Raw genomic sequence first — 23,479 nt, forward strand, 5'->3', positions numbered from 1 at the left:
TTTCCTCTGTCCTAATAAAGTTCACATTCATTTATTTTGAGTAAAACAGATCAGCATCTGAATTCTTGAACTTAACAAGATTAATTATAGCGATGGCTTTGCCCAGATTGACCCCAAACGTCGCGACTTGGCGGGAAAATATGAAACTTCAAACTTTGCAGTAAAGACTGCCTCTCCTATGCTGGGCAAGAGACTTAGGTTAAAGGGTCTGTGACCTCTATAGCTATCATTTTCCCCATGTGAAACTAGGAGGTGGAAAGGAAGGCGGGGGAGGCTGGATCTACCCTCCTTTTACCGAGGATGGGTGCCCATACCTTCAAGGGTTTGCTAAAAACGTGTCCTGGGCCAGATGTGGCACCTTGCACATAACCAGCCAAGTCTACACATAAAAATTCCTAACTTTGAGGAGTGATGGCTAAAATAGCAACAAAGGCTTAGTGTGAGACCTGAGCGTAGTCCCTGGTTTAATCTCTTACTAGACTAGGAATCAGAGAGGAAAGATATAAACTTAACAGCTGTCGCTGATTTTTTTGAAGCCAAAACATATCTATAAACTGTAGGTAAAACTGTAGAAGGAAACTTGGCTATTTTAAGGAGACATGAAGAATCACAGGTTAAGTTGATGTATTTGGGAGATTACAGCAGAAATGACTGTTTATCACATTTTATATTTGTATGGTTTTTCAGAGCACTTTAATGAACTCATTTAATAATGCATGAGAAATGAGTGTTCAATATTTCCATGGTAGCTATTCTTCCTTTTCTACTAAAACTGAACATTTCTCAAGAGTCATTTTAATCATTTCATAGGCTCAGTTGTAAATTGAAAGGGCTTTTAAGCTTTCAATCCCCCTTCTTTTTTGTAGATGATGAAACTGGGGCCTTGAGTGAGGAAATAACTTGGTTAATGTGACAAGTCTGTGGCACTGGAACTTGTGCCACTTCGTGGACACATATAGTGAGAGAAACTGGTTCATCTTTATGTAATATACCTGCAATTTTCTCTGAAATCATTCTTCTACTTTCCCCTGACATCACCTAATGAAGCAGAATTCCCCAAATCTGGAAATTGCATTGAGATCCTAATTTTATAGCTTTCGATCACAGAGGTGTGGAGGAACCTAAATGAGATTGGAAAATTGGTAATCTTAATATATTAAGTGACTATACATCCCCTTCTCTTTCTTCTCCCTTATCCAGGCAAAAAAAGAGCCCAAATCCCTTGATATTACCCTTACTTTCCAGATTTTCAATATTTGTCCCAACGGTTTCCTCCACATTTCAATTTTTTTATTTTGAAAGAATGGGAGAAATAAGACAGAGAGGTATCAATTAATAAGAACAATGGCATTGAAGAAATACAATAATTTACTCCACACACACAAAACACCCCCACCCCTTTTCCCATTCCTGGCACAATAATATCAAAACCATCAAAGCACATCTAACAAGAGGAAACATCAGTATGTAATAAAGAAAGCAAATTTTCATACTGCTGGATCCAACTAACCCATATCAAATGTCCTTCCCTCAACTAAACTCCACCTACTGGAATAATAAAGAAGTGCAGAGGCGACAACATTGGGGGTAACTTAGATCTCTGCTTACACTTGCAAAGTTCAATGAAAATTCAATAGGAGTAGTGAATCTATTTGTCAGGAAAACACTGGGTACAACTCTTCGGTCAAATTTCACATGATTTAAGAGAACAGTTTGAGATTCACAGACTTCTAATAGGACTAATCCCTGCTCCCTCAGCCACAACAGTGGAGAAGCTGTCAAATCCTGGTTAGCTGCTGAGAATAATACTTCCAATTTCATCACTTGAAGAACTAGATTATCTATTGACTGCATATATTCCTTATTTTAATTAAACTCAATATGGAGTATTTAAAATTTAAACAACTGTTAAAAGTAGAGGCAAATTAATTTTACATATAACTCAGTGCCTTAAGTTGAACGACCTTTTTCTTTAAGTGGTAGGTTTAAGTTTTCAGTTTAATTTATCAATGGATTCCTCCATCCCATGGGAATACATCATTTGTTTGATACCAAAAGTAGATTCTCTTTATAGGAGATTTATGTTATTCTGTCTTCACTAAACTGGGTTTATAAAGGGAAGGATACCTATGCAGGATTAGTTCAGGATCAGAGCTTTTTCCTCCGCATGTGCATGCACACACACAGTAAATACATTTTCCCACACATACAGTCTCACAGTCACATGCTTGCTGGAGTCCATCTCACAAAAACACTTCAGTAGTTAGCCATATACATGTACATGCAGCAAGATGTGAGAGTTCCCCAGAGTGATTAAAGATGGTGCACATATGTCTGTCTATGTGGGGAAGTCATTTTAGGGTATAGGTGTACACAAACTAACAGGGCCATTAACTTGTAGATTATATTTTCCCTTCACCCCCCCCCCCCCAAGATAAATAAAGCAAATGAAAAGCACACAGTGACATCTTCCTGGGTGTCATGGAGGCAACTGCCTGGAAGGTCCACTTTTTGCACTTCCACTTTTCTATGACAACTTCATTTTGCCCTGAGGGGCCTTCTCATATAAGGAGGGCTGCTCCTCTGCTTTCCCCGCATTTCCTATGTTTCCTTGGGGTGAGAACTTCTTCTCAGAAGACCGGTCTTCAGGCTTTCGGGCAATCAGCAGGCGGCAGGTGAGTAGGATTCCAAACACCAGGGCATGGGCATAGCGTTTGAGAGGATCACCGACTAGCTGATGGAAGAAGAGCACAACCAACACCAGCAAAAGCAGGAAGAAGTTGGCCACATCTTTGGGACGTCCAGGCACAAGGGTCATGACAATGCCACAGGCCACCTCAAGAGCACCAATGCTTTTACGGAGGAGAATGGAATTGATTCCCATTTTCTTCAGCAGAGGAAGTGCTCGGACATAGGTCTTGTAAGCACGTTTCTAAAGTGGAATACCATAAGGAAATCACCGCATTACCTATGAAGTTAACACAAGAAAGGTCCTCCTTCCCCACCATTCCCTTTCCACACCAGCCAAGGGTATCCCATGTTTTTTTACTGTTCCCCAAGACAAAAGCTTTGTAATTAAGATAAGAAGAAAAGCAAGCAATCTACTGAGATCCCTGTAATTTAAATGATTTAAACTGTAGTAACAGCATGGAAAGTAAGAGAATTTGGCTTTATAGTTTAATTTTTTTCCTAATTATAAATGATAAACAACATTAAGAATTTAAAAGAAAATTCATCAGGTCCATAAAAACTGGTACAGATTAGTCATATCCACAAGTGCCTGCCTTGTCCAAACCCAGATGCATATGAATATCAACAAAAATGAAACAAGGCAAGGCACAGTATAGTAAAGCCTCACTAATTTGGACTTCCCTAATTTGAAATCTATTATAATTCAGAAACTTCAGCTGAGCTGGAGTTTATATTTGTGACATTGGTAAAAAAAAAAAAAATGTGTCTGTGCTAAAGCAAGTAGAAAATTTAAATGTCTGTAAATGTCAGTCCCTTGTGTATCTTTAAAATATAGTAAGACAAAAATTATTCTCATAGTCATTGAAATAAATCCCCAGGCCTTTACAAGACACTCCTTTGATTAGCTTGGTCCAACTTCATTAATTTTAATTCAACAAATACTTATTGAACACCTACTATGGATTATTCGATGGAGATATACAGATGAATAAGACAGGGTCAAGAAGCTCTTGGTCTAGTGGGGGGAAAGAGATACATAAAGAGCATTATAAAGCAGCATGGTTAGTGGTATATAACAGAGGTCTGCACAATGTTTAATTGTAGCCCAAAAGGAGACATCATAGGACAGAGGAGGGAGTCACTGGATATATTACAAAGTAATATAATTATATTGACCTTAGCCTAATAGATAATCATATTTTTCACTATTCATAGTGGCCTGATCCTCAGAGTAAATTGATAAGATTTTATTGTGTCTCATTGGGTTTGCCCACTGCTTTGTTTTCATTAAGTATCCATTAGTTCATTCAATATTTATTGTTTCCTTATGCTAGGCACAGGACTAGGTACTCTGGATAGAGATATTAATTATTCAAAGGCCCTCCCTTCCTGAAGCTTGAGTTTATAAGACAAAGAATAGTTATGCAAATACATAAGTGCAATAAAGTATTATGGGTGAGTCTGGCTGATGTGGCTCAATGGTTGAGCATTGACCCATGAACCCAGAGGTTATTGGTTTGATTCCCACTAGGGGTACATGCCCAGGTTGCAGGCTCGATCCCCAGTAGGAGGAATGCAGGAGGCAGATGATCTCATCAATGTTTCTATCTCTCTGTCTTCCTCTCCCTTCCTCTATCTCTAAAAAAGCAATGAAAATATTTTTTTAAAAAGTATTATGGGTGCTGAATAAAATTATGTAAGTGGGTACAGTGGAGGTACACCTGAGGGAATGGTCAAGTCTTCCTAGATGAGGACTGAGAAAAGCTAGAGTAGAATCTTAAAAGAAGAACAATTGTTTGTAAGATCAATAAAGAAAGTGTATTGCAGGCAGGGGAAGCTGGATGAGCAAAGGCCCTGAAAAACAAATTAGACTGGTGTATTGTGCATACTTCCCCAGTTCAGCATAGGTTGGTGGATGGAGGGGAGACATGAAATTGGGGAGATAGATATGAATCAGATCACATATGTTGTGTTGTGGAGCTAGACATTATCCTATAATCCAAGGGGAGCAATATAATTTGCTTGTAAGGAAGCTGCCTCTGGAAATAATGTGGAGGATGGATACAAGAGGTATGCCTGGAAGCAAGGAAATCAGGTAGAGACCTGGACTAGAGTAATGACAGTAAGGATAGAGGGAAGGGAACAGAGTCAAGGATACGTTGGATGCAAAATCAACAGAATTTGATGTCTTATTGGATGTGGACACTGAGGGAAAGAGAACTCAAGAAAGATTCTCTGATCTCTGGCTTGGGTGCCTGGATAGAAGTTTGGGAATGAACATAGAGGAACTGGTTGGGAGTGGCAGAGGGCAAGAAGGAGTGAGGAATTTAATTTGGGTTTTTCTGAGATAAAGTATCTCTAAGACATCTAAGTGGAGACATTTGGTAAAGCAGTCAGTAAGAAAGGTCTGCAGTAAAAATAAAGAATGGATAGTCATCAATGTGTCCAGGTAGAATGTATACAGTGGGAAAAGTTGTGTGACACACATTTAAGAAATGGGGAGAGGAAAAGTGTCCACAAAGTAGACAGAAGAAACTATGGTCAGAAAAGTATGAGGAAAACTAGCAGAGACAGGGTCATGGGGGCCAAGAGGAGTTTTAAGAAAAGACTAGTCAAATAAAAATTCAGAAGTGGAATTGTTGGGTCATATGGCAGTTCTATTTTAATTTTTTATCAACTTCCATACTGTTTTCCACAGTGGCTGAACCAATTTACAATCCCACCAACAGTGAATAAGGGTCCCCTATTCTCCACCTTTATCAGCAAAATAAAAACTAATTTGAAAAGGTATATGCACCCCTAAGTTCATGTACAATAGCCAAGTTATGGAAGCAACCTATGTGTCCATCAATAAATAAATGGATAAGATGTCACATTCTCTCTCTCTCTCTCTCTCTCTCTCTCTCTCTCTCTCTCTCTCTCTCTCTCTCTCCCCCCCCTCCGGAATATTACTCAGCAATATGAAAGAATGAAATCTTGCCATTTGGGATGCTATGCTTTTATGCTAGCAGCTAGAGGCTATTATGCTAAGTGAAATAAGTAAGACAGAGAAAGACAAATACCATATGATTTCACTTATATGTGGAACAGAAACAGACTCATAGATATGGAGAACAAACTGTTGCCAGGGGGAGGTTGAGGGGGATGGTTGAAAAAGAAGAAGGGGAATAAGAGGTACAAACTTCCAGTTAAAAAATAAATAAGCCATGGGAATATAGTGTCTTGAACAAAGAATATAGACAATAATATTGTTAATAATTTTGTACAGTGAGAGATGGTTACTAGACTTATTGTGCTGATAAATTATAAGGTATAAAATGTAGAATCACTATATTGTACACCTAAAACTAATATAATATTGTATGCCAACAATACTTTAATAATTTAAAAATTAAAATAGAAAAAGGAAGATGATAGTCAAAAGCACCAGATGCAAGACAAGTATTATAAGAATTGGGCAGAAAGCCAACTTGACCTCTCAGAAGCATCTGGCACTTAGAATAGTGTTCATACTCTCTAGGTTTCAAACAAATGTTAAGTCATTTCTCTCACTTCTGGACAAGTGAATGCACCCTTATTTCATGAATTACCATGAGTGGTACAAGGTAACCCCCTATGAGGACTGTTAAAAGACAGATGGCATAGTTAAAAAAGCATGGGTTTGGATTCAAACAGGCTTGGGTTCAAATCCCATCCTTGCCTCTTTCTAGTTGTGTGTCCATAGGCAAATTATTTGAGCTCTCTGAGCCTCATCTTTCTTAGTAGGGCTGTGACTAAGGTTAAGTAAGTGAGGCTATTTACCTTGAGTAAAAATTTTAAGAGAGTACCAAAAATACTAATTGATTAAGGTAAATAATATCCATAACAAAAAAGTCAAAATTTTAAATAAAGGCAGGATGCAACTCTACATTTGCACAACCCTGCCTCACTCACCTCTTCCTAATCCCATTCCTGTATGATCCTGTCTTTATTTAAAATTTCACCGTACCGTAGTCCCTACTCTGCTCCTGAGCATATAAGAAAATACAAGATGTTAGTCTTCCTACCTCTTTCCATTTTAGTTTAAATTGGGGATTTTCAGAGAAAAATTAGGAGAGAGGTTGACCAGTAGGAGAGTAAAACCCTGGGCTGAACTGAGCCAGACCCACATGGAACAGAGCAGAGCTGAGGGTTAGGTCACCTGGTGGTGAGGAGAAACCTGCCCATTTCCCCTCACTATTAATCTAGATGCCACCTGCCCACTCTCTCCCCCTCTGCATTCTGGTGACTGTAGTAGGGGTACATTAGGGAAAGAAATCTAGACCGAAGAGGTTTGCTTAACACTTTCAAATAAGACTATTTCTATTAGTAACACAAAGCTTTCCAGGAGGCAATTACTAAATCCTAAGTGTAAGCTTCTGGCATGATGAACACGGTAGTGAAGAAGAATTTCTTACCATCATTTTAGAATCAAACCTTCCAGATGCTGGCTGAGTGGCTTCTGCAAAGCGCTCCTTTTTTGTTTAGGGCTAACCACCCATTATTCAAGAATAGATTCTGATCTACACTATAGTGGAATCTGTATCCTAGGGCCAAATTCCAGGCCTTTAAATCAAGTTCCTGTGACTTCAGTGATTTTTTTTCTCTCTACTTGGCGTAACTCCATATTACTTTTTCAGTTGTTTATCTAACATCTTAAACTGCAACTGTGGATATTTTTATGCAGCTGTTGTCTCTTTCTTTCCTCCTTTTCTCAAGAAGAAACTGTATTTGGGTAAGTTATGTCATCAAATCATTAGTTCAAAGCTGAATAGGTACAGACAGCATCTATTCTCCAAGACTCCAGACAGGGAGTACTTAATTTGTTAGAAATAGAACTAAGCTTAGATAGGGTCTTGATATCATAGGAAGCGTTTTATTCTTTTTTTCTGTGGAATAGGATGGAGATATCAAAAGATTGCCAGTCCCATCAATGTTTAGTCCAGGCCACCTCAGTTCTAACATTAATAATAAAGAGGGTTGTTGTAGGAATAAAGAGGCTTGACTGAGTGGCTCTCCCAAAAGACTCTTGCAATTCACTGTGTTAGGTCCATTTTCTCTCCACTGCAATGACCCAGACACTGTAATCACAGTTTCCTATTAGGGAAAGGGAGCAAGAAAGAGAATGTTTCAAATCCCGTAATCAAAGGCAATCATTCAGCAATATCCTTGGACCAGGATTCTTATGATAAGCTAAATTCCAATTTCCCTTTTGTCCCTAGATTGATTGGAGAAAATTGCTAAGTATTTTATTACCTCAGTTTCCCATTTTGTAAATTAAATAAGCATTTTGGAGATTTAGTCAAAGAATCATAGCATCATAGCATCAACCAAGGGCCATAGGTACACATTAATGAACTACACCATTAGAAATCCATAAATTTACAAACCACAGTAATTATTTTAATAATAATAATGTTGAATCAAGCAGATCCATTCTTGTCATATGGGGAGATATGACTCAGTTATGAATCAAAAGCATATGTAGTTTTCCTTTAGTCATACCTTTTTTTGTCATTTATTCTTCACAATATTTCACAGTCCATGATCTCATATTAATGACATTAAATTTGAACAGCTCAAAAATGTCTAATAATATTCATCTTTAATTACAATTAACAACAGATCCAAGCCAGATACTAGGATAAAATAGGAATATGGAGCAAGTGTTTTGGTCCACTTTAGTTCACCAATGCCAATTAAGTAAAAGAAAAAATAATTTGGCTGATATACTGCATTATCCCATTTATATAAAGGTCAAAAGCAGGTAAAACTAATTTATATTGTTAGAAGTTAGTATACCAATTGCCCTTGGGGAGGTAATAACTAGAAAGGTCCATGAGGGGCAGTTTCTGAGGTGCTGGTTATGTTCTGTTTCTTGATGTGGGTGCTGGTTACATAGGAGTAAAAATTCCTTGCACTTAATGTGCACATTTTAGTATGTATGTTATACTTCAATAAAATATACAGTGAAGAAACTATATGAAAGCAGAAGAGGATACTGACAAAAATACTTGTCAAAGCCCATGCTATGTACACCACAAAGAGTGAACCTGATGAAGACTATAGACATTAATCATTATGTATAAATATTGGCTCATCAATGGTATCAAATGTAGCACACTAATACAAGATGTTAATGTAAGGGAAAGGGGATATATGGGGACTCTGTACTTTCTGCTTAATTTTTCTGTAACCTACAACCCTCCCCAAAATAAAGCTCATTAATTAAAAAGAAATCTCAGTCTGGTTGCTATCTTACACCATAATGCCTATATAAATGCTGCAAAATTTACTGACTCAAATATGATTTACTTAAATCCCTGTAGGAGAAAATGCCACATGTGGATCACAGATCATTTCTTAAATGCAATAAAAAGCCATTATATGTTTAATTGCCAAATATCCACATGAAGGATAAACACATTTTAAGCACTACATATAAAATATAATATATAATAAATATAATATACTAGAGGCCTGTTGCATGAAAAGATTCATGCAATAGGCCTTCCCCTCCCCTGGCTGCCAGCACTGGTTTTCCTCTGGCACCCGGGACCCAGGCCTTCGCTCTGGCCGGAGCCTCCTTCAAGCCTTCGCTGCTCCAGCCAGAGCTGCCTTCAGTCTTCGCTCCGCCACTTTGCGCCTACATATGCAAATTAACCGCCATCTTTGTTGGCGGTTAATTTGCATATCTCGCTGATTAACCAATGGGAGGCGTAGCAAAGGTATGGTCAATTACCATGTTTGTCTATTATTAGATAAGATAACCACTTCATAGAATGCTCACCTAAAGAGGAAGCTGGGAACCCTCGTCCTACTAACAAAGGTGGATCCTTCCCTGATTGCATTTTAGGGCAAAAGAGTCTGATTTCTACTCTCAGTCAAAAGTCACTCTGAAACAAGCACAATTGTTGGCCACTGAGAGGTTACAAGCTCCCTGGCATAAGCTCCATTGTAGTTTAGCTTGGGATGGCTAGCTATGGAACTAAGCAGTCATTTTACAGCTCAGGGTCACCTTTCTCTCTGAGGGAATAAACGTACTGTGCCACTTCAGAGAGCAGTCACATCAGTGAATTACTGTCTTATTGCTTAGTTGGAAAGCAATGAATGGCAGTGATTGGAAGCATAAAAGATTACCTATGGACATTAAATAAACTGCCCAAACATATCTGGAGTGTTTGCCCAGGGTTACACAAACAGGAGGGCACTTAACTATAGATAAGCATATAACTCAAATCAACAAATCTTCCCTATGAGAGGATGTAAAGAAGCAGAGACTTGCCCTGTCTTCCTGAAGGCCAAAATTCCGTGGCTTCATTGTGAAAGGATTTTTGGTGTTTCTTTTACTATTTCTTATGTGGCCCCTTGTGCTTACAGGATGGAACCTCTGCTATAAGGAGCTGAATGTACAGCAAGTCAACCATTCATATTTTCCTCATCCCTACACAGATAGCTGCTTAGCAGCATTTGTGAGTGCGCTCTCCAATTTCAAGTGAATTAATAAAGGCATTTTGTCAGAAGAGTGGTTGGTCATGTTAAATTCCCATGGGATTTAGAATACTTCATAATGACAACTTCCTAAATCTGGAGGAGGTATAGGACAACATGCACAACATGGGCTATTCAAGAAAGGCACCTGGAAATTCTGCATGGGATCCACTGTGCATTACCCAACAGCAAGTGTGGACTTTTCAATATTAGCTGATTGCTTAAAGTCTATTCACCAGGGCAAATGAAAATAACATCTTGCTCTTCTATATGCCTGATTTTAACCCCTCAATTTAAGAATTCCTCAATTGAGGAAATCACTGCATTAAATAGAATCAATTATCAATATCACCTCACTCAGAACATTTTTGGAACACCTATCATATCCCAATACTGTACCAGATGCTTCCATATGTAATCTCAGTTAATATTTACAACCATCTTCTGAGGTAGGTATTATTATCCTCATTTTATAGATCAGGAAATTGGGACACTAACTCAGGATTCAAACTATATGACTCAAAACTTATACTCTTTTCACTAATTTCTCCTGGCTTCCCTAGTAGAGACAGGAAAGAAGTTCATAGTCATTTGTCTGTTTGGTTTTTAGCAGTGATTCTTCAGAGAGGTGATAACACCTAAGCATTGCACTAATGACTTTAGAACAATAAAAAGAAGTTGGCAGAAAAGAAAAAAATCTGAATTTGAAAAATTGATTTCAAAGTGAAATGAAACCCCAAGGTATGAATTGTGGCAGTTGAATTTATGCAAATTTATACAGAAAAAGGAGAGAGGATACATTTAATGACTCCTCTATTCAGAGTACTGAATCACGGAATCTGCTTACCCTATGATCTTGGATCAGTTATCCATCAGTAAAATAAGAATAAATAATAATAATGAAAATAATAATAAATATTAAAACATTTCAGAGTTGTTTTAAAGAACAAATAATATTAAAACAACAGCAGCAACAATACTTTGAGATCTTATCAATAAAGGCCACCACTGTCAATATAAGACTAACTCCACTGATGCAGAGGAATCATTTCTAAATTGAAAACAAAAAATCCCAGATAATCATTTCAGCTGATCTAAGGTTGGGGTCCTGAGGGGCTGTAGCTCCCTTCTAAGAATCAGGAAATAGCTCTTAAACGGTATAATTGAGAATCAGAGAGAAATCTGAAGGATGGTAACCAGCCAAGACAGTGCTACAGTGATTCATTCATTCATCCATCCATTCAACAAATATAAATTAAGCACCTTCTTTGTACTATAACTGAATTTCCCCCATTTCCTATGGGTTCAAGAATAAAGCTAGGTCAGTCCAGGCACTATTCAGTGGGCCCTACCTCAGACAGCCATCTCCAGCTTGGGGCCCAGTGCTCAGTGCAGGAGGGGACTCTGAAAAAGGACAATCTAAAAATCCTTCCCAAGCTTAATACTATTGTGAAGTCTATCTTCCAGCTAATTTAGATATAGTTCTTCCATCCGCTCCAGGTACCCCTGAGCACAGAAGCACAGAATTATGTGTAAACACACACACACACACACACACACACACACACACACACACACACACACACAATGGTTCTGTACTACTGTATTAAATTATATCTATTTGAATATGTTCCTTTGAAACCTTCACATTTGTTTCTTCTGCCTTTCATTAGATTGCAATAGACGGCTCCACTCCCTAGGAAGAAACCTACTGTAAACCCATTTGTGGCTGCTCCTCCTCATGAGCTCCTGCCAAGCTGGTAGAAAGCTTCCTGGTGACTCCATTTTAGTTGGATTGCCTGAAGAACCTAACACTGTACGTACAGTGCAACTTAGGGAGTGGGGGGCTGGAAAGCAGCTGAGCAGGGTCTGGGGGACAGGGAGTATACTGAAGAAGGGTACTGTGTCCCCAAGGAAAGGGAAAGCTTAAAATACCTAAGGTGCACAAAAACATATAAATATATGCAAAGTAAAGAAAAACAAGAGCATATTCATTTATTTGTGATCTAACACTACACTACTACTGCCAAGACAAAAATGTAGTGGCATTCCCCCTCCACCCAGTCCCTCTGCCTTTAGTGGCTTTTGCTACCTCATCTCTCCTCTGCAGGCTGCCTTGGATACTCTGACCTGATTTTAATTTAATCTGGTCAAACATGTTGGGAGGAGGGGAAGGAAGAAGGAGAAACTTATTAGAATTTGCCACTGGGGCTAGACCCGGGCCCTTGAGTACCAGCTACCCTCCCCCATCCCAGGGTGATATGTGGTGAGGGAGACATGGAAAGCACCAGCTCTAACCCTGAGACAGAAGCCAGAGCTACCTGCAAACATTTTCTGAGCATCTACAATTTATTTGCCAGTCTCCATCCACATGCAGCTTGCGCTGAGGGGCCCTGGAAGATTCCACAGTGGGCTCCAGGATTGCTATGTATTCCTCCTATAAGCTGTGGGGCTATTCCTACTTGCCACAGCCCTAAAGAGGAGTCCCTCTTGCCTCTCTTCTCTCTCTCTCTCTCTCTCTCTCCTTATTCCTTCTCTAAGCTCCTTTCCTTCTTGACCTTGAGAACCCAGTAATGGGCTCCCTCTTATTTCTGGCAGTCTGGCAAAAACAAAAAGTGAGAACCAGCTTCTCTTCAGCTGAGGCTGGGAAATAAAGAGTCAAAGTGACAGGGGGAGAGGCCAGAAACTGAAAGTGCTGGAAACATCCCCTGCCATCTCCTCCTTCTCTAAGGCAGAAGAACAAGTCCTCTTCATGCGAACTGGCGAGCCCAGCCCCCAGGTTGCAGAGATGTTTTGGCCAGTCACCTTCTGTGATTCCAACTCTGCAGAGGGGAAAACCTTCAGAGGGCCTGGCTCTGGGCATCCAAGGGAGGCAAGGTGGGGATTAAGGACTATTGCAGGAGAGAAAAGGCAGACTTCGCAGATTGTGCAGATTAGCACACAAACATAACAAAATAAAACAAAACATCCAGCTCTCCCCTGAGAGAAGGTGAAGAAGCAAGCTCTTGGTGACCTTTATTTGGGCCAAGACTGCTTTGTCTCAAGGATACAGACACACGCCCAGGCTGCTAGGGGAATACTATCAGCTCTCTGCTAGCAATGAGGAATACCTTTCCCGCCCCTAAAATTTTGTTTCAGTAGCCCATTCTCTCCCAGCTCTTTCCCTTCTTCCCCTTTGTTCTTCCCGAAGATAAACTCTCCTGCTTGCTAAACTCTTAGCTCCAAGGGGAGGAATCAGACTTGCAGACTGGTTGCCCGACTTTGGGTGTGCTGGAAGAAAGGAAGGGTTCCTGCTGGTGACAGGTGTTAGGCAGGTCTCAGCCTTCTGGATTGCTTGGGGATTGAGGGGTACTCATTGGGTAACCCCTCCCCCAACAGGCATTCAGTGGCTGAAGAGCAGTTGCTCTCGGTTTAGCCCACAAATAAAATCTCTGCTGACCAGCTGCTTCTTCCAAGCTGTAAAGTTGTTGGGAAGACGGGAGGGTCCGGGTGGGGTGGGGGTTAAGGGGATGGGACTGAGGACTAGGAAGAAAAGACCGGGAGAGGAATTCGCTATCCCTTGCGGGTGGGCTCTTCATCGCCCATTTGCTTCACTTACCATCTCATTGTAGGCATCCTTGCTGAGCCTGGGGGTCAACTTGATAGTCCCCATAAAAACAAAGAAGAGTCCCAGGGCCACTGAGAGGGCCACGACAGTTACGGTTCTGGGGGATGCCATGGAGTCACCAAGGCTGGTCCCAACTAATCCTCTGCTTTGCGCACCCTGTGTGTCTAAAGCGCTGGCAGTTAACACAGAGAAAACAAGAGGGACGCTGCAGAGGCAGCAGGCAGCTAGAATGACAAAGGGAGAGGAGGGAGCTGGAGAGAAAAACTGAGATCCAGATTCTACCTCTCTCACTACAACAATTGCTGGGTCCTAATGCCCTACGTCAGCTCCTCACTGGCCAAAAGCACAGTCTCAAAGTTAAAAGAAGCCCTAAACTGAGATGGAAACTTGAAGTCTTAAATGGGGGAAAAGTAGGTTAGGCTTCAAACTCAGTTCCTGAGCTGCCTCTAGACTGAGGATTAGGAATGACCTCATTTCTACCACGTCCCACCAGGCGCACTTTTCTTCTCTATAGTCCTCTGTCATTCATTTTTTTCAACCTCTCTCATTTTCTCCCCTTTCCTTTCTCTCAGTCAAATCATCAGTCCCCAGAGTTGCTGTTTTCTGCAGTTGGTAACACTCAAGGATAAAACTTCAAAGTTGTCAGATTTGATTACTGCCAAAGAAGACTTTCTCTTTATCTTCCTCTAAAACCTTTCATGGCTCCCATTGCCCAGTGGTTTAACTCCAGAATTTTAAGCTTTTCATTCAAGATCCTTGGCTTATCTTCCAATAGCTCCCACTGCCAGGTGCCACCCTTCATCTCCTCTCTAGTCGTGGCCCCATACAACCTGAGCTTTCCAACCTCCACTACATTCCCTTTCACTACTCCCTCACTCTTCACTAACATTCAATCTTTTCTTCAATGTCACCTCATTCATAAAGACTTCCCTGATCCATTCTCAGCTGGATTTTATTTCTTTCTCCTCTGATTTCCTATAATAACCAATATTTATTGGCTGTTTTCTGTTTATTTATTGAAAGTGCTAGACACTACCCTTTACTTGTATTAACTAAGTTATCTTTACAGCAATAACATGAGCTAGGTATGAGCTCCCATTTTATGTATGAAATATTGAAGGATAAGGAAGTTAAGTAACTTGCCCAAGAGTATATGCTAGTAAATGGAGAGCCAGAATTCCAACCTAGGCAGCTATTTCCAGAGCCTCAGTTGTTTTTTTTTTTTTTTTGATAGCCAAGTAAATTGTATTATTCCAGACTATGAAATACTCTGCAATGATTGGGAAGAGCAAGGTAGACCTAAGTCTAATAAAATAACTTCATCTCCTGTTGTTGAGGGAAAATGGCATGTAGCTAAAAGATACTTTCGGTTCAAGGCTGTCTATCTTCAAACCTGCAGTATACAGTATTTTCTATGCGTTCCCTTACGATGGAGGCGTACGGACATGTAGAAACTGGTCTGGGAGGACTCTGATCAGACTGAAATCAGCGGCTCTATGTAGAAAGGTAGAGAGGGGGACCAGAAGTGAAGCTGTGACAGTTACACCCACGGAGGGAGCCTCGGTCCTCGGAGCGGGAAGCCCACACGCTAAGGTGCTCCCGAGACGGTGCTGACCAGCTCTGGCAGGCAAGGCCTCGGGGGCGGCTTTGTCCCTGCTCTGAAGTCAGGCAGGGCGTCTGCCTGTCTACCATGTACAGGACATTGCATCAGGAACCAGGGCCTGTGTGAGCAACACTACCAGCTAGCCTTTGAAATAGCACTTGCAGTTTGCCAGGTAGAGTTTTATGTATATGAACTCCCTGAATCCTCGCCACGAATCTCTGGTGCAAACACTATTAATATTACCATTTGACAGAGGAGGAAATCGAGGCCCAGAGAGGTAGAGTGACTCACCCATTGTCACCCCACTAGAAAGAGGAGGAACTGAGATCTGAACCCAGAGCCCATGCTGTGAAGCTGCTGTTCAATATGTGGATGGCGATAGGAATTATCCGCCAAACAAAGTGAAGGGCGGCATTGTTAACATCTGTGCAGACCAAAGGGCATAGGCTGGAGCTGGCTCGGGCACCAGGATGTTTGGTCACCTAAACTGTGCTGCTTCTTGACCCCAGCTGAAGGGTGCCTGCCCGCCTGCCCTCGTAGTGTCTGCAGTCCGTTGAGTGGGAGACGGTGACAGTGCTAATGCACTGTGCCAGGTGCCAGGGAGGGGGGGTTTGAGGAACTATGAGAAAATGGGAGCACAGAGAGAGCCCCTGATTTGGTCTCTGGAGATCAGAGAGGGCTTCCTGGAGGAAGGGACAACTAAGCTGAGACGGATGTGGACGGAGTTGGCAAAGAAGGAATGACACGGAGATAGCGTTCAGTTGATCAGCAGCCTAGCCAGGATCTCTAGCCAGGATCTCCAGCCAAGTTCTGGTCTGGATCTCCAGCGAAGTTCTGGTCTGGATCTCCAGCGAAGTTCTGGTTAGGATCTCCAGCCAGGTTCTGTCCAGGTTCTCCAGCCAGGTTCAGTCACCAGGTTCTAGTCAGGTTCTCTTGCCATGTTCTATAGTCAGGTTCAGTCCAGGATCTTTTGCCATGTTCTCTCCAGCGAAGTTCTTCTGTCTCTAGGTTCTGTGTAGATTCTGTCTTCTAAGTTCTGTCAGTTCTTAACCATTGCTCTACTGCCTCTCCATATAATAATTTAAATAATCAGTATGGCACTTACTTGATATTGCTTAGCACTGTAATTACACACACACACACACACACACACACACACACACACACACACACCCCTATTTGATAGGCAGTGTTCCAGAGTCAGCAGTCTGGAGTCAGACTTAGAAGGTCCAGGTTTTCCTCTGTTTGGGTTCAGCATCCGGGAGGCGGTGGGGAGTCATGAGGGCCACCTAAGTGGGCGCTGGGTGGGGTTCAGTCCTCGACGGGTCACCCAACCATGGCCACGAGGTCACCCTCTTGGTGTCCCTGGGGCAGCTCCTCCATGGGAATGGCTCGCTGCGCAGCCTCCCTTCCAGGTCCTGCCTCCGGAGCCCTGGGCACAGCCCGGCAGGACTCAGTGATTGAGGAAAAAGTGCAATAAAATGTGAAATGTGGGCCCGGCAAAAAAAAAAAAAAAGAAGGTCCAGGTTTTAAATCCCAGGTCTGCCACTAACTCTGTGACAGATAACTTATCTGAGCCTTGATTTCTACATTTTTGCATAACTTATCTGAGCCTTGATTTCTACATTTTAAAAAATATATTTTTATTGATTTCAGAGAGGAAGGGAAAGGGAGAGAGAGATAGAAACATCAATGATGAGAGACAATCATTGATAGGCTGCCTCTTGCACACCCCACACTGGGGATTGAGCCTGAAACCCAGTCATGTGCCCTGACAGGGAATTGAACCATGACCTCCAGATTCATTGGTCAACGCTCAACCACTGAGCCATTCCAGCTGGGCCATTTCCACATTTATAAAATACTAGAGGCCTGGTGCACAAATAATGCACAGGTGAGGTCCCTCTAGGTGGCCTGCAGGGATTGGGCTGAAACCCGCAGTCCAACGCCGCCTGCAGCTCCTACCTGCTGCTCCCGCTCATCCTGGCCCCACTGTGCCTGCCACGGGCACATACCCAATCAGTCCTGATTGGGAGAGGCTCACGCTGCTGCAGCAGCGCTTGACAGGCTTGAGCCCTCTGTCTGACACCCTCCCAAGGCGAGTGGCCTGCGGGATCAGGCTGAAACCAGTTCCCTAATATTCCCCGAGGGTTTCTGGATTGCGAGAGGGCACAGGTCAGGCTGAGGGACCCCACTGGTGCATGATCGGACCAGGGATGGACCGCAGGAGGGCTCTAGGGCATGTTTGACCCATCTTGGCTGGACCCCAGCAGCAAGCTAACCCACTGGTCGGAGCATCTGCCCCCTGGTGGTCAGTGCATGTCATAGCGAGCAGTTGAATGGCCTTAGCATATCATTAGCATATTATGCTTTGATAGGTTGTTCTGCCGTTTGGTCTATTTGCATATTACCCTTTTATTATATAAGACTAGAGGCCCGGTGCACAAAAATTTGTGCACTCGGCGGGGGAGGGGGTCCCTCAGCCCAGCCTGTGCCCTCTCGCAGTCTGGGACCCCTCAGGAGAAAACGACCTGCTGGCTTAGACCGGCTCCCGGGTGGTAGAGGGCAGGCCCAATCCCTAGGTGCAGCCCCTGGTCAGGCTCAGAGCAGGGCTGATTGGGGAGTGGGGGTGCCGCCCCCTGTCATGCACAGAGCAGGGCGGATTGTGAGGTTGCGATGCCACCCTCAGTCATGCTCAGGGTAGGGCCGATTGGGTGGTTGGGGCACCGCCCCCTGCCACACTCAAGGCAGGGTTGATGGGGAGGTTGCGGCACCACCCCCTGTCAGGCACAGAGCAGGGCCAATCAGGGGGTTGGGGCGCTGCCCCCTGTCACTCACAGAGCAGTGCCCATCAGGGGGGTTGGGGCTCCGTACCCTGTCACACACAGAACAGGGTCGATCAGGGGGTTGAGGAGCTCCCCCCGTCACTCACAGAGTAGGGCCGATAGGGGAGTTGGGGCACCGCCCCCTGTCACACACAGAGCAGGGCGGATCAGGGGGTTGGGGCGCCGCACCCTGTCACACTCAGGGCAGGGCCCATGGGGAGGTTATGGCTCTACCCCATCACACACAGAGCAGGGCCCGTGGGGGGCGGATGGGGCGCTGCCCTCTATCACCCACAGAGCAGGGCCGATCAGGGGGTTGGGACACCACCACTCTCACACTCAGGGAAGGGCTGATGGGGAGGTTATGGCTCTACCTTGTCACACAGAGCAGGACCCATTGGGGGAGGGAGTTGGGGCGCCGCACCCTGTCACACACAGAGCAGGACAGATCAGGGGGTTGGGGAGCTCCCCCCTATCAGGCACAGAGAAGGGCTGATCAGGGCGTTGGGGCGCCTTCCCCTGTCACGAACAGAGCAGGGCGGATAGGGAGGTTGTGGCCCCGCCCCTTGTCACACACAGAGCCGCAGGGCCATCAGGGGGTTTGGGCGCTGCCCCCTGTCACGCTGATCCCGGTGCCAGGAGGCCTCGCGGCTCCACTGATCCCAGTGCTGGGAGGCATATTACCCTTTTACTCTATAGGATAGAGGCCTGGTGCATGGGTGGGGGCCGGCTGGTTTGCCCTGAAGGGTGTCCTGGATTAGGGTGGCGGTCCCCACTGGAGTGCCTGGCCAGCCTGGATGAGGGGCTGATGGCTGTTTGCAGCTGGTCACACACCCTTCAGGGTGGGGGTCCCCACTGGGGTGCCTGGTCAGTCTGGGTGAGGGGCTGAGGACTGTTTTCAGGCTGGCGGGTGACTGAAGCTCCCAACTACTCCTTTTTTTCTTTTTTTTTTTTATTCTTGGCCAGCTTTAGCTCTGAGGCTTGGCTCCAGCTCTTAGACCTCCGCTGCTGAAAGCAGGTATCTGGTTTGTTTGGGTTCTATAATCGCAGCACTGTTTCAACTCCAGCTCTGAGATCCCAGCTGGCTGAAAGCAGGTTTCTGGGGTTTTGTTTAGCTTCTATATTAGTAACAATGTTTCAAACTGCAAGCTCAGAGGCTGGCAGCGGCAGGTGGGGAACGTTGGAGTCCTCCGTCACTGAAGCAAGCAAGCCTCATGTTCACTTCAAGCTTCCTGGCTGCCGGCTGCCATCTTGGCTGGCAGTTCATTTGCATATCGCCCTGATTAGCCAATGGGAAGGGTAGTGGAGGTATGGCTAATTACCATGTTTCTCTTTTATTAGATAGGAGTAGAGGCCTGGTGCATGGATTTGTGCACTGGTGGAGTCCCTCGACCTGGCCTGTGTCCTCTCGCAATCTGGGACCCCTCAGGGATGTGGGAGAGTCAGTTTTGGCCTGGTCCCGGCAGGCCAGGCCAAGCGACCCTACCAGTGCACGAATCCGTGCACCAGGCCTCTAGTATGCGTATAAGATGTTTGGTTAATATCTGCCCCCCTCCTCCCTTCCCTCTGAGATTCATCAGTCTGTTCCATGTTTCCATGCCTGTGGTTTCTTGCTCCTTCATTGAGCGTCTGCCCTCTGGTGGTCATTGGGTGTCGTAGCCACTGGCCAATTGGCTGGTCAGCTGATTAGCCAGTTGCTAAGGCTTTTATATATATAGACTAGAGACCCGGTGCACAAAAATTTGTGCACTCGGGGGGGAAGGGGGTCCCTCAGCCTGGCTGGTGCCCTCTCGCAGTCTGGGACCCTTCAGGGGATGACCACCTGCTGGCTTAGGCCCGCTCCCTGGGGGATTGGGCCTAAGATGGCAATCAGACATCCCTCTGGCAACCCAGCAGCCCTCGGGGGATGTCCACTTGCCAGCGGGGAGTAGGCCTAAACTGTAGTCGGACATCCTTAGCACTGCTGAGGAGGCAGGAGAGGCTCCCACCAGCACCACTGTACTGGCAGACATCAGTCTGGCTTGTGGCTGAGCAGAGCTCCTCCCATGTGAGAGCGCCCTGACCAACAGCGGGCAGCTCCTGCATTGAGCATCTGCCCCCTGGTGGTGAGTGTGTGTCATAGTGACCAGTCTTTCCCAGTCCTTCTGCTGTTAGGGTCAGTTTGCATATTACCCTTTTACTATATAGGATAGAGGCCTGGTGCACGGATGGGGGCCGGCTGGTTTGCCCTGAAGGGTGTCCTGGATCAGGGTGGGGGTCCTGCTTGGGTGCCTGGCCAGCCTGGATGAGGGGATGATGGCTGTTTGCAGCTGGTCACACCCCCTTCAGGGTGGGGGTCCCCACTGGGGTGCCTGGCCAGCCTGGATGATGGGCTGATGGCTGTTTGCAGCTGGTCACACCCCCTTCAGGGTGGGGGTACCCATTGGGGTGCCTGGCCAGTCTGTGTGAGGGGCTGAGGGCTGTTTTCAGGCTGGCAGGTGACTGAAACTCCCAACCTCTCCTTTTATTTATTTATTTTTTTATTCTGGGATTTATTTACCCTCTATGGCTGTCACTGGAGCTGAGAGCCGGCTTTAGCTCTGAGGCTCGGCTCCAGCTCTGAGACCTCGGTTTGTTTGGCTTCTATAATTGAAACACTGTTGCAACTCCAGCTCTGAGGCCCGGCTGGCTGAAAGCAGGTTTCTGGAGATTGTTTAGCTTCTATAATTGCAACATAGTTGCTTAGACTGCAGCTCAGGTGCCGGCAGCGGCAGGCATGGAACCTTGGCTTCCTCCATCACTGGAGCAAGCAAGCCTCCTGTTCGCTTCAGCTGCCTGGCTGCCGGCTGCCATCTTGGTTGGCAGTTAATTTGCATATCGCCCTGATTAGCCAATGGTAAGCATGTCGGAGGTACAGTTAATTACCATGTTTGTCTATTATTAGATAGGATGGGGAAAAATTCTGCCTCAAAGACTTTTTGTAAGAATTTCATACATGTAAGTCAATTGCCTAGCAAGTGTCTAACATGTGATTCCTTGATGGATATACACTGAGTGGCCAGATTATTATGACCACCTGACGTTTGTAGGCAAATTAGCTATAATTTCGCACTGAAGTTGCTAGAGGGCCAGACCATTATAAATAGGGAAGCAGGTTGTTTACCACGACAGCAGAAGTGATTTTTTTTCTGAAGATATGGGTAAACAACGTGATTTCACAGCCTTTGAACATGGGATGATTGTTGGCACTCAGAGCCATGGAGCTAGTATCAGCAAAACAGCCGAAGGCCTGTTCGAACACCTTTGCTGTCTGCAGTTACCAAGATAAAACATCTCCAGTTCACACAGGAACACAAGAATTGGACAGTTGAGTATTGGAAAAAAAGTCATGTGGTCTGATGAATCACATTTCCAGTTGCATCATGCAGATGGCAGAGTGAGAATTTGGCAGAAACAGCATGAAAGCATGCACCCCACATGCATGAGTACAACCCTTCAAGCTGGTGGGGGCAGTGTTATGGTTTGGGGCATGTTTTCCTGGCATGATTTGGTCCCTTTAATTCATGTGGAACCACTTCTGAATAGCACAACACACCTAAGTATCGTTGCTGATTAAGTTCATCCTATCATGTTAATGGCGTATCCCAATGGAGACGGCTTCTTCCAACAAGACAATGCGCCATGCCACGGTGCTCATATTGTGCAGGAGTGGTTTCAAGAACATGAGGGAGATTTTACCTTGCTTAGGTGGCCCCCACAATCACCAGATCTCAATCTATTTGAGTATTTGTGGGACGAAGTTAAAAGAGCCATCAGGCAGCTGGTTCCACAACCATCAAATCTCACAGAACTGGACAGTGCTATTCATCAGGCATGGTGTCAGAGTCTTCACATCACCTTTCAACATCTCGTGGAGTCAATGCCAAGAAGAATCACCTCAGTATTGAAGGCAAAAGGTGGCCCAATGAAGTACTGATGGGGTGGTCATAATAATGTGGCCACTCAGTGTAGTTCTCCTCTTGCTTCTTCTGTCTTTCAAATCTACTCCACAGTTAGTTTAGATTACAACCATTTAATAGGTAGGAATAACTTCTATATATCCCCCATAGTACCTAGAGCAACACCTTTTGTGTGCCACATCTTAATTAATCTTTGTTAGAAAAATTGATGAATTTAAATGCAAATATCCCTGGAAGTGGTAACACTTTAATATTTTTTAAAATATGTTTTTATGGAATTCAGAGAGAGGAATGGAGAGGGAGAGAGGGATAGAAACATCAATGATGAGAGAGATCATTGATGGGTTGCCTCCTGCATGCCCTTTACCAGAGGATTGAGCCCAAAACCCAGGGATATGCCCTGACCCGGAATCTAACCATGACCTCCTAGTTCATGAGTTAACACTCAACCACTGAGCTGCATCATCCAGGCAACACTTTAATCTTTAGCATTCATTTAAATCTTATGGTGGAAGAATTTCACACTCTTTTCTTATTAAAATTCAACCTATAAATTACTGAGTGCCTACAATGTGCATACTGTAGGAATACACAAATAAATGAGTTATAAACCTTGTTCCCAAAGGGCTTGTTGTATAGTAGAGAATTGGGTTTATTAAAGAGGAGAGAATTTCTTTGTACATACAAGAAAGACTGGAAAGAATAAACCAAAATGAAATGTTTGTCTTCATAATGTGTCTTCCAAATGTCCTACATTGAATATGGTGGTAAAATGGGCACTTAAGGAAGCCCATTCATACAGTTAAGCAACTGATTAATATATATGCGTGTGTGTGTGTCCCAAAATTCACGCAAGAAGTAATTTTGATAGAAAACACAGGTTTATAAATTAAAATTGTAAATTTTTTATTGATTCATAAAGTATACAGTATAGGGTTATGTATGGAGTAGCATATCAAGTAAATGGCCTCCACAGCTTTGCTGGCACATACGCACCCTTTTGTTGAAATTTTCTGTGACCGTTTTGCATAAATGTGGCCAATTCTGATCACCAAAACGGGAAATTACACGACCAGGAAATGACTCATGCAGTAAGTGAATTGTTTCTAGGGCTTGTGGCACCGTCTTTTTGAAACCACATGTCGTCCACATCCATATCTTTCAATTTTGGCACAAAAAACTGGATTATCATATCGCGATAGCGAGCACCATTAACTGTTACTGCCTGAGCAGCTGCATTTCGGTCATGGAAAATTTCAACATAAGAGTGCGTATGTGTCAGCAAAGCTGTGGAGGCCATTTACCT

The 23,479-nt window shown here is 43.9% G+C and overlaps 1 protein-coding gene across 1 annotated transcript; it reads right to left on the minus strand.

Moving 5' to 3' along the window:
- Positions 1 to 1,186: 1,186 nt before the first annotated feature.
- On the minus strand, positions 1,187 to 14,052 carry TMEM35A (transmembrane protein 35A). Its single transcript, XM_036303976.1, has 2 exons — positions 13,799 to 14,052; positions 1,187 to 2,932 (listed from the first exon to the last, which is right to left on the minus strand). Exons 1-2 carry the CDS (start codon positions 13,916 to 13,918, stop codon positions 2,528 to 2,530), a joined length of 525 nt encoding a protein of 174 aa, XP_036159869.1. The 5' UTR covers positions 13,919 to 14,052; the 3' UTR covers positions 1,187 to 2,527.
- Positions 14,053 to 23,479: the final 9,427 nt, after the last annotated feature.

The sequence above is a fragment of the Myotis myotis genome, unplaced genomic scaffold (genome assembly GCF_014108235.1).
Source record: "Myotis myotis isolate mMyoMyo1 unplaced genomic scaffold, mMyoMyo1.p scaffold_m19_p_4, whole genome shotgun sequence".
Classification (NCBI taxonomy): domain Eukaryota; kingdom Metazoa; phylum Chordata; class Mammalia; order Chiroptera; family Vespertilionidae; genus Myotis; species Myotis myotis.

What these genes read in the sequence shown, in the direction of transcription:
- TMEM35A (XM_036303976.1), bottom strand. Translation starts at nt 13,918, where the DNA reads ATGGCATCCCCCAGAACCGTAACTGTCGTGGCCCTCTCAGTGGCCCTG. An exon ending in AGGATGCCTACAATGAGATG is followed by an intron (nt 2,933 to 13,798) that starts GTAAGTGAAGCA and finishes ATTCCACTTTAG; the next exon opens with AAACGTGCTTACAAGACCTA.